General features: G+C 43.6%; 2 protein-coding genes across 2 annotated transcripts; both read right to left on the bottom strand.

Moving 5' to 3' along the window:
* Window positions 1-539: 539 nt before the first annotated feature.
* Window positions 540-8,352, bottom strand: LOC100832722. The gene is made up of 11 exons (XM_014895697.2): window positions 8,317-8,352; window positions 7,235-7,572; window positions 5,852-5,959; window positions 5,546-5,633; window positions 4,677-4,926; window positions 4,384-4,560; window positions 3,943-3,984; window positions 2,406-2,503; window positions 2,143-2,262; window positions 1,547-1,636; window positions 540-1,072 (listed from the first exon to the last, which is right to left on the bottom strand). The coding sequence occupies exons 1-11, from the start codon at window positions 8,350-8,352 to the stop codon at window positions 947-949; spliced, it is 1,473 nt and encodes a 490-aa protein (XP_014751183.1). The 3' UTR covers window positions 540-946.
* LOC104585407 lies at window positions 7,974-11,493 on the bottom strand. The gene is made up of 3 exons (XM_010241981.3): window positions 10,844-11,493; window positions 10,486-10,684; window positions 7,974-8,984 (listed from the first exon to the last, which is right to left on the bottom strand). Exons 1-3 carry the CDS (start codon window positions 11,441-11,443, stop codon window positions 8,521-8,523), a joined length of 1,263 nt encoding a protein of 420 aa, XP_010240283.1. The 5' UTR covers window positions 11,444-11,493; the 3' UTR covers window positions 7,974-8,520.
* Between the last annotated feature and the right edge of the window lie 477 nt (window positions 11,494-11,970).

Below are 11,970 nucleotides of genomic sequence, written 5' to 3'. Positions count from 1 at the left end.
AAAAACGACAGTGATTTGGCATTATGGTTCCCTCTGATTTTGAGTAACTACAAACCTGGCGTGGGAATGTAAGCCCTGGAAAAAATATTCCACAAGTACAATCAAACCCGAAACGTAGAAGAAATTGACCAATCAAAACGTCACTTGTATGTGTGAATATGCGATTTTTTAAAAGCATGTAATGTGCTTTACAAAATTCCTCGGGAGAGTAATTACTAACTGAGCTCCTGCCGCCCCTCTGACTTTAAGCCCTAGAATGGCAGCAGTACTGGTAACAGGTAACTGTGTCTCAAAATTGCTGTCTGACTATTAGTATTATCTTATCCATATGACAGTTCTGACTGACAGACTCAGAAAAGCACTCTCATGAAACATTTATCGTAAAACCCTCTAAAAAAACGTTTATCGTAAAATTCTAATCTCCACGAGACATCCAACGCCAGGTACCTTGAATGGTGTAACCGCCCTAGGTCATGGGTTCGTCGTAGTTGAGAACTTGAGATACATTAACTATCAAAGGAACCACAAGCTTTCTCATCAAAACAATAAACAAGCATACATATAGGAAAATTAACTGCAACAAGTTTTAAAGTCCATGTGGATGGATCTGTCGAGTGAAGTTTTCAACCATGTGATTTGGACCATTGCCATGACAAGGTTTCTGCCACAGCCAGGTGACACTAAGTGACGCTCTACCCCATGTTTAAATAACCTTACTAGTGCCACCAACGGATGATACAATCAGGGAAGAAAAGATGATACATGGTCAGCTAGACTTACAGGCAACACAAAATTTTATCTCGGTGTGCTTCTTAGTTGTAACTCGGGGGCAAAAACTCCACAGGGCATCTTTTGGCCCATCGGAAGAAGTTACCAAGCCCCTCTAAACATTACCACTATTGCCAAAAGCAAACCTCTTGAGATAATAATACAAAGCCATGAAGAGTCAGTCTAAAGGTGCATTCTCTTTCATTGCTGCTGACAACATTGTGGCCGCTTCCTCATTTCTCAGCCGGAATAAGTATGGTCGAGCTACAACCGCACCACTGTCCGATTCACTTGACTGTGCATCCTGTGAAAATGTATCACGAATCAAGAGTCATACTGAATGAGCTATGTGCTGCACAAAGTAGAGTCCAGCATAAGCAGTGAAGTATGCACAAATTGTAGAATACAGATCCTGAGTTTACATGCGCAACAGTAACCTAGGACATGTTCCATCCAACTGTACCTTTCTGCTTCTGAAAAATACAGTAATACCTAAAATAAATCAGCCTTATCCAGTAGGTAAGAAGCTTGACCTACTTCACTAGAGATGGGTGGAGGCTGTTCCAAGCTCTAAGCCCCCAAAAAATGCTATGGCAATATGTCATGAGAACAAACTTTTGGTATAAATAGCTGAACAAGTAGTGCATGATATGTTGGATACAGAGCATCCCCTGATTTAAAAGGTACATCAGTTTCAATATCAAACAATGTGGTTGAGCTCTCAGAGATAGTTCACGTGGGCAGGTAGGACAGGGTGGGTGGTGACCACAATACTTACAGAAGTATGAAATATCGAGGCAACTGTGTTCTTTTGAACACTCATTTTTATCCCCTTGTAGATCAGGGCATTCAGAAGAATTTTGCCGACCTGCTACCAGAAATCAGCCATTAATATCTTATTCACAACCAGAAACAATCTTACAGCAGTGCCATATGCAAATAATAAGCAGAGAGAGAGAGGGGCAGCAAAATTGATACTCCCTTCGATCCATATTACTCGTCGAAATATTACATGTATCTAGACGCTTTTTAAACATAGATACATCCATATTTTGGGCAAATTTGAGACAAGTAATATGGGTCGGAGGGAGTAGAAAATTTTGAGAAGAAAATGGTCCGTGGTACTAAATACTCCATGGAACCGAAGACAAAATAAATCTGTTATACTTTATAGAAGAAACAAGATTTGGAAAACACACCATTTGTAAAAACAAAAACAGAAACGGAACATTTTGTAAAATTATATCAGAAGATGTTGGAGTTTCACACTTGGCATACAATGGACAGAAAATAATAAAAGAATACCACTACTAATAAAATGAAAACAAATGAACTTGGATTACTAAATATGAGCAGAAAAAGGAGACCACATACATCATTTCTAATCACAACTGTTGGACTGGACTCTTTCGAAGCTCTCTCTGCACCCTCTTTACATCTGATGGAGAGCTGACCAACACCAATGTCTTTCCAACCCTTGGAAGCATCATCATGCTACATAAATACAAAAAAAGTGTGAATGCATGCATAGCATATTGATTGCATAATACCTGGATGGTATGATCAAGAAACACAAATTACAAACCTAGGAACAGAATCTAACGATAATGCTAAAAAGAAAAGAATGGAATGGATACCTTCACGTACACCTTGCATTTGGCTTCATGAACAACAACTATTCCTTTCTCTTCTGCCTTCTTTACAGAAGGGCTGCTTGGTTGCTCAGCTTCAGCATCTGATCATCCAAACAAGAGTATGAATGAAGCATTTAAGAGTGGGTAATGCATTGAAAATGAGTGAGCACGGTGAGGGGAGATTAGTAGTAAAAAAATTCTAATTGAAAAACTGAAAATCCCAGAAAAAAATGCCGTCTTCTTGCATGGACTACATCATGTACTGCGTACTCCGTGAGAGTGGGTGTGTGTGTGTGTGTGTGTGTGTGTGTGTGTGTGTGTGTGTGTGTGTGGAGGGGGGGGGGGATTGATTTTCACTAATATTTAAAGATGCTGGTGTTTACCTAGACGGTTTTATAGCCGACCGTTTAAGTTGGATTATCATGAAAGTACAATGCCAGACGGCAATGGAGCGGGTCTGGACGGGCAGACTCGTCCAGATCCATGCCTGGATCCAGCTCCCCACCAGCGAAAGTCCCCACGTGGCTCAAACCCTGTCCATGTCCATACCCACTGGATACCTGGGTATCCATGAAGACCCATGGAGCAAACAATACTACAGCACCTAACAACAGCAGCAGCAAGCAAGAAACAGCAGCAGCAGCAACAGCAACGACCGATGCTTGGGGGCGATGGTCGACGAGCACTGCCAGCGCTGGGGGGCTTGGGGTTGGGGGCGACGGGTGCTAGCCGGCAGGGGCGCTTGGCAGCGGCAGCTGGGGGTCAGGGAGGGGACCTCAGGTAGGCCTGGAAACGGTTTTAGGGAAACCGGTTCTTATGGTTTAGTTTTTCATTTGGGTTAATTTGGTTTGGGTACAAATGGGCCACCACTGCAGATGGTTTGGTTCAGTTTAGTTTCCGGTGAAACCAGTTCCGTTCGGTTTGGCTTGGGTATGGGCTGGTCCGCCGTCGCGCTCGCCGTCTGCCGCCGCTCGCATGCCGCCCCTCCTCTGCGGTAGCGGCCGCGTCCCCTCATGGCACGCCTAACGGCCTCTGGTTGGGTTGAATTTCTAGCAGTTCGGTTTGGTTTGGTTCTGAAAAGATAATCACTGGGTTAGTTATAATTTTGGACGGTGGAACAAAGCATCCAGGTTTGGTTTGGGTATGGGCTAGTTTTCAAACCATTGCCAGGCCTAACCTCAGGGTATTGGGGGTAAGGACTGGCGGCTGGACTGGGTGGGCAGGAGCTAGGGTTGGGATTTTGGAATAGAAGTTAGGGTTGCAACCTTTTATATGACTAAGAACCACGCCCACATGTCAGCATATTATTTATTCAATTAATTAACTGGATATCCATGGAGCAGCTTCAGTGTCCATGCATGCTCCACGAGTTCGCGACCCGCCGGCAAGAATCCATGGAGCAAAATCGTCCCATACCCGCGCTCCATGGACATAATACCCGTGGATATCGGGTTCCATGGTATCCATTGCCATCGCAATACAAGGGGTGGGGTGGCAAAATTGGACTTTCCACATAATTAACAAATTGTTACATACTAACCTTCATCTGCATCACCTGAGACTTCAACAGCATTTTTATTTCCTGATTGAGCAACAAAAATAATAATTAATATTCCATATATAAATGTAAACAGGGCATTATGCAATTGTCATTGCCGTCAGGGTTTCACATGTAAGTTGCAGAACAGTGAATGAATTGATCGACTACTAAGCAGAATAGTGAAACACATAAACAAGCATAACTCAATATATCTGGCTGGATTGATGATATAATGGCATCATGCATGTACAATGGTCATTAAACCGTAGTGCTCTAATGGCAATAAGTCACTACAATCCAAATTATGTTTTCATTTGAATACTCTGAACAGGCCACATCCAAATAAATGCATAAAACCACATATTAGAAATATGTGATTTGTTGGCACCTACATGTGGAACAATCAATTATGAGAAAGCAGAATGAAACAAAAAAAAATACCAGTGAAAGTAGGTTGTTGGTTCACTGAAAAAAGTGTTGGGGTCGGCATGCTAAAACTCTGTGAAGCTGGAGCAGAAAAAATGGATGGAGTAGTTGTCGAAAAGCCATTATTTGCACTAAACTGGAAAGTCGATTTACTGCTGTCACCAGGCGTGTCGTTCTTATCACCAAATATGCCTACAAGTCATATGAAAAAACTAATATAAATATGTAATTAAGCTGCGCACAAAAAAACTATGACGAATATAAACACAGTATAACGTATAAAGGTATAAACTGGTGAGAAGTGATACCGCTAAAAGCTGGTGCTTGCTTATGAGAAGAGAATGAGAACGCATTCTGTGAGCTCGAGTTCTGAAAAGCAGGGAAGCTTTCTGTAGTTGGACCCTTCTGTCCATTATCTGAACCTGACTGTACCACAAACCTGGTGCCTACAGTTGCCGGTGAAGTAGTCTTGTCATCCTTGGCTGGACTTGGGGATGAAACATCTATTCTACCTGCTTTATTTTGTCTAAGCCAATTGACAACATCCTTGAATTTTTCCTAAGAAGAGAGAACAACATCAGATCAAGATATCATAAGAAATCTGACTAAAAACTGTTGACAGGTCATCTATAGTGCCGGCCGGCATACCACCTAAGCAATGCCAAGTAGTGCAATTATTCAGAGAAACAACAATTCATTCCAATGTTTAAGCCCTCAAGGAGAAAAAAATCAAGAGTTTAAATGCAGGTAACTTTTTCTATTGTAAGGTTTCATTTCCCAGTGAGATTTCATTAGAGGTTGTATAGCATAGGAATCAGATAATCTGCTGATTAGATATATCAGTTACAGACTTGAAATTACAACTGATTTCTTAGTAGTGAAGTTTCACGGTCAACCAGAAAACTTAACTGATACTACAAGAACTTTTAGAGGTATACAAGTTTGGATTCATAGCAAATGGTGAACACTGCTGGTATCTATTTGTTCAAAATTTCTTAACAATTATAAACCAAACCTAGAAACACAGGAAGTAAATTCTATCTTGCATAACGACCACAGATTAACTACACGTGCACGTCATGTGCACAACAAAGTTGATGTGATACATTTTCCAGTAGTGACTAGAAGAAATTAGATCTCTAGTTATGCAGCGTCCGTGCATGTCTGTCAAGCGTACCATGATTTCAGAAGCATGGGATATGTAATCTTTGATGCCGTCCTCCCAAAGTTCAGCTGGATGATTTTGCAACTGTAACTGTACCCAGCTGCTCAAAATAAAACATGTAAATGAGTGTTATCCACCAGATGTGTGAAATGCGGCATGAAAGCTGAAAAATGCTACTTTCCAAGTTTGTATTCAATGATTAGTGAAAATAACAAACATGATAGGACCTCATATATGCAAGAGCACCAGTTTCAGAAGGTGATTTGATTAATAAGGCCAAGAGAAGTGCAATAGCTAGCAGATGAAGAAGTGTCTAACCTTGCAAACTGGGTATTAAGTGCCCTCACATGCTTGCTAGCGGCCTCAGCCCGTCGAGGATCTAAAGCAGCGGTTCCTGCCATCAAATGCTGATGGAGAGACTCTGTCCTGTGAACATCAAAAGAGGATAGATCAATTACTTTCTTACTTAGCCACAGCCTTATAATAACAAAATGAATTTACAATTAAAGAAGTCAGCTGGGGTGCACTCTGGCTATGCCACGTATTAATTAGTGTTCCATTAAGCTTGTACGTACTTTCGCCGTACACTTGAACCATAGCGCGGTTCAGTCAGTGCCTACATCTTGCCCAAGAGAAACAGCAAGTAAGCTTCATCCTGGTAGCACCCGATTGGTCTGCACCACCCCGACGTAATACCTCCCCCCACCCCCACGTGTTCCACTGCTAGTTACCACTGGTTCTGCATGGGAGAGAACAACTCACCCAACCACTTCCCCCCTCTGAATTAATAATAAATGAAAAGGGGCAGATTTCGTAACAAGAATAACAGAAATATCTAACCTCCGATCATGTTTGAAAACCACAGGAATACAGTCACAAACTTCACGTGAAAACAATCATAAAAGAACGTTTCTAGAATAGCAACAATGATATCTGATAGCAAATAAACAGTGCTGGATCCTCACAAAAAAAAATAGTAGTGGAGCTGTGATCCTTCTCTCTTTTTGTTTATCATGATCCATAGATGATACGTGTTTAGCTACCATCATTTTAAGCTGATAACATGGACTTGGCTCATCGGTCATCATCGATTTTATCTCAATAGTATGTTAAGGTTACATTTGCTTGTCCTTTTGTGGAGTTAATTTTTTGCTATCATCTGATTTTCATTCGTGTTGCTCCCGATTCTTAGCTCTACTAGCTATAGCAAGATCATCTTTCAAAAGTCGTTAAGGAGCCAAATTCCTTTATAAAAAAACAGAGAGAAAACAGATGAAACAATCTACAGCTTTCTCCTCCCGGTTGAAAGATACTCCGTTCCATGAGTTGGCGCGGCTTTAAGAGCTACTTCAAAGCCGTGCCAATCTTTATGAAACGGAGGGAGTAGCTTTTGAATAGCTTCAGCAGGATATCATCATGAAGCGAATCGGTGCATTCAGTTCCATCTCTCCACCGCAGAGCGGTTCAGTTGAAACACCATATTTTTCTGAACATAAACTGACTGCAGTATTAGTTCGTACTAATCACGGGCGGAGGACTCGGTAGCGCAAGGTAGGGCAGCCGCCCTACCTTGATTTTTGCCTCGGTTATGAATTGGGGGAGATCAAGGAGATGAAACGGGGGGGCTAAAGGGCGTAATCCATTCGTGAGGTGACGGGAGGAGAAACGGCCGGGAGCGAGAGAATCGAAGGAGAGACCAACCTGGTGGCGGCGCTCGCGCGAGTAGGAAGACGAGCGACGGAGCGAGGGGGGCTGGGGCGCTCGGCAGCGGGATGGTGAGGGAGGGGTGGCGGCGCTCGCGCGAGGAAGACGAGCGACGGGGTTGGGGCGCTCGGCAGCGAGATGGGCCAGGCCCAGGGAGGGAAGTGGTACCGCTCCCTCTTGGTTCTTCGATCAATCTGGTTCGATACTTCGATTACACACGAGGATACAAGGAATTGGGGATTGGGAGATTTTGAAGAAGGGGATCCAAGGAGTGAAGGAGAGAGCCAGCCGCCTAAGCCAATACAGATTCCGTGCCCTTCCTTCACACAGGAATACTAAAAACAAGATATGTACATATATGTAAAAGAAAGTGGATTCAAATGATACTCAAGTCGCCAATTCCAAATCAGGACACTTGTCAGTTGAGTAAACTAATAATATTATAAACAAGATCATATGGAAAGTTCAATTGGATTTTCAGGAGAATTTTGGAATAAGAGATAGATAAAGAATTGAATTGGGGGAAAACTTATTTCTACATGATTTAACCCTCTTTCTGCAGTGAACGGTGGATTTTCCCCCATACATCCTTAGTTTAACTAGTTTATTATTCCGTATGGGATGAGAAGAGAACAAATGCACGATCGGATGAATGGCCCTTAAAAATGAGGAGTAGGTGCAAAAACATTGTTAAAGCACAAATTAAAACTAGGAGAAAATGTTATAAATAAGGAAATAAAAAATAAAAATAAACTTCTATTCATAATTCATCAGATTCTATCTTTCATCATCACTCAACTAAATATTTACTTCAATAAAAAATCCTTCTATTTCTACTACTTAACTTCTCACAATCCCACTTGTCGTTCTGTGTTGGTCTTGAGATTGGTCATTGAATGTTTAGCCTTGCAAGCTAATATTTTAGTGGAAATCCTTTGATATGTGATTCTTGTGGCAAATGTGGTTTTCTATCTCATCGGAACACATATATTGCCACAATTGTCAACGTTCTAAATGTGGAACTTCAAAAATATATATCATATTTCTATCTTAAGATCCATATTCTGAGATGTACATACACTTCCACCTCCTGAGTACTGCCACACAACAAACATTGCTCCATTGGCACCAATATGTTGCAATATTCCCCAAGAGTTCTAAGATTGGTGATGGGCTTCATCTTCAAAGACAAAGGACATAGCAAAGTTACATGTCAAGGCTTTTCGTTCCAATTATCTCCATGTTTCAATCAATATAGAAAGTTGATTTCCCTCTATTGGCTGTTAGTGTAATTCACAAACCAATTCTCCAATCAAAGACCAAAAGATATCATCCTCCAAATCAACAACCAATAGCTTCTGTTCATCCCCTCTGATGTTTCTCCAACACCCGAGCCACTCAATATCTGTCATCTCCACTCTCCGATCTGGTCTCAATGAACAAGCATTCCCATGCAACCATGCATCAGCAGTCTCCAACAACTTCCCTTGATCTGGACCATCTAGGTTTTTACCCTCGCAAAAGAAATCTACTAGAAGCTTTTGAAAGTAGTGGTTAGGTCCCGACATACTTCCATCCAAAAGCAGGCGTTGCGCATGCACACTTTCAACGTCTTCTATGGAGTCTGTTTCCACCATGTGGTTGCTTATATCCTCCGTTGTTGTGGTGGCATCGTCAATGTCAGATGTATCTAGATCGGCCAGTTGTTCGAACTGGCGAATTGTCTGAAGCAGCCGCTGACTTGCTCCTACACAAGGAAAGTTTTTAACCGTCAACTTAAGGTGATCTAAAAAACCGGCGAACCATGTCATATATGCCACGAAATAACTTGTATTGTAAGAAGTTTATTATTGTTATAACCTAATAACTTTTGTTCACTGATTTATACTATGGACAACATATGGATAGATAAATTGTTAAATGTCATCAGTATAGATTCATCTTACATTTAACCTAATTCGGTGAATGCAAAATAGAAGTTAATTAGAAGGAAAGTCGAGGCCAACATGGCATCATTAGCATGGAAGTCACAACAAAACCAACATATTGGGTGTCATTGGTCCATTACTTTTTAGTCTTGCTATATACTCTTTCCGTCACATAATTCTTCTCGTTGTTTTAGTTTAAATTTGTACTAAAACAACGACAAGAATTATGAGACGCGGAGGGAGTACATGTATAGCATAGTCGCCGGTTGTCCAAAAAATCCAGAGATTGTATGTCTATAGCTCACGGCTCAGCTCAGACACCAACTCTCACTCTCTAAGTATAATGATCCAAATTAAGAAGACGGCCATTTTTTTTCCGATGAAGAAGTTAGTCATATACAGCTGACCATCGTAGGGAAACATGTCACATCATTTTTTTTTAAACGAAATTAAAAAGGAGGGAAGCCCCGGCCTTAGAGCCCTGTAAGTTTTACCATATGTTGGCTTCTTAATTTTACTGAACAAGCATATGTCCCTTTTTGAGAATACATATATGTGTGTGTAAAGCTAAAGTAAGATGACTCCGAGTGAGCACCAGATGGATGATACCCCTTTCATGATTGCATCCACTGGTCACAACCAACAAGGTGCTGCTATATATATCCAGTTGTTAACGCGAGATTGTATATTCCGAGGTATCTTTTTCCCTATCCCGCTTTGCAAATTGCATTAGAGTACTCTTCGCAAAAAAAAGCATTAGAGTACGTCATGCTTTACACCTTCCGATAATGCAGCCTGCCTAGTGTAGTAGTGTTAACGCTTGTTTAACGCGCTAAACAACGCTAAAGATACAAATTCCCTACGCAACCATTATACGTTGCCGCTTGGCCATCAACGTCGCGTCTTTCCCCGCTCCCTTTTCTTGTACACTCAGTACTCAAGCTAGCATCCAATGGTTTGCACATGCACAAATTTTCTTGTGTTGATAAGATATACGAGACAGTAATGGGTCACCGACTATATATTCTTGCGGTGGGTAATACTCCGATAAATCGTGTGCACGCATCAGGATCATCAAACTGTACGGGGTTCGCAGGATTACACGCCGGCGGAGGAAGCTAGGACAAACCATGCTTTCGTTGTGCCTGTCGGGGACAGCTAGCTTCAGAATGAACATCTAATTAAACCCCTAACGGACGTTAATTGTCAGAAATCGTCAGGATTCAGGAAGCGAGGATGCTTTGAAAAATGCAGCATGCCGTAGAAACTATGGGTGGACGGACAGAATTGACTTGAGAATGAAGTGTGGAAGAGCCTTACTTCGAATGTTGGCTATGCTTCGCTGGAACGTCGGCGACGCGGCCTCGTCGTCCTCACCGTCGCCGTCGCCGGGGTTCGCGTCCTCCTCGCCTTCGTCATCTTCATCCTGGCTTAGGAAATCCATCACTGAAACTGGGCTCCGACGCTGCTTCTGTTCTCGCTCCGGGTCCAAGCGGCACGTCGCCTCCAATCTCGCAACCTGATATCATCGATCACAGAAGGAGCGATCGCGCGATCAATTGCAAAGCAAAAAGTAGCCAAGACCAAGAACATATGAGGAGAATAGCAAAATTTATGAGGAGAGCGATCGAGTCATCGAGACCTGAGAGGAATTCTCAGGGAAAAAGTGCAGTCCTACCTCTTTTTCATGGCTATGGCGGCCGGCGGCACCTGCGCTCGCGTCTGTACTCGACGCAGAGCAGCTGGGCAGCTTCCTGTCCACCACCTCCTCCGCCCTCCTCCGCTTCTTCCAGAACCCCACACGCAGCCCCCTTCTCCTAGACGAGTTCGTAGAGAGCTCGACCTGCCGCTCCGGTCCCCGGCTCGACGGCAGGGACAGCGCGGCCCTCACCGCGGTGGACACGCTCGCGATGTTCTTCCATCGTCTGCTGCCGCTCCCGCTCCGGTTGCACCCGAAGCCGTCGTCGTCGCAGGAGAGCTCCGCGCTGGACTCCAGCTCGAGCCACTCCTTGAGCATCATCGGCGGCCTCGCTCCCTCCTCCAACTCCATAGGCGCTGCGCTTTCTGCTGGCACGGCCGTAGGAAACTGGAATTCCCCCGCGATTGTCCCAGAGAAGAGAAGGTTCTGCTCGTGGCCCGGAGAAACAGAGGAGACGAAGGGAACGCTGACACTACTAGCAGTAGTCCTAAAATGTAGGATTAGGACACACCCCGAGCTGAACTGCGTCAGAGGTGCAGAGCAGCGGAGGATGTCGTCCGCTTCAGAAGCGTGCCGCATGGGGTTCGAAAAGGTTGCCGCTAAAACAGCGCACGCATCGGATGCTAATGCCGTTTTCACGCCCAATTTGTCGTGTCCGGCTGGGTTAATTAAGAGCTTGTATGCGCACGCAACGAGTTACAATGACCGTGGAGTGCAAATTAAAAACGTATGTCCGGCCGTAGGTCACTGTCATCGAAATGTCGAATAACAGTATATCAATTGTCTTTGTGGGGGGGGGGGGCAAGGCAATCACGGATGGCGCCGCTGGACCGCCGTGGCTCGCTTTTCTAGGGCCAACTTTCATCACGGCACCAAAAAATTTCTTTACCAAGGATCGAGTTTCATAATCTCAGTTCAGATCGTTATCCATTGAACTTCGAGCGATACTTTAGTCGTATACTGGCTTGTTCGAAATGAGATTGGCACTGGCTGCGGCAAGAAGCTCGCGTCTCCCCTCGATCGCACGCAAAGCGCCGGTGGAGTTCCGTGCCGGGCAGAGCTGGTTCATCATGTGACGGCCGAATAGTTTAGACCTCGTCGTGTCC

Source organism: Brachypodium distachyon, chromosome 5, assembly GCF_000005505.3.
Source record: "Brachypodium distachyon strain Bd21 chromosome 5, Brachypodium_distachyon_v3.0, whole genome shotgun sequence".
NCBI lineage: Eukaryota > Viridiplantae > Streptophyta > Magnoliopsida > Poales > Poaceae > Brachypodium > Brachypodium distachyon.
Note: the sequence above shows the minus strand (reverse complement) of the source record. Positions and strands in the feature narration are given on the sequence as shown.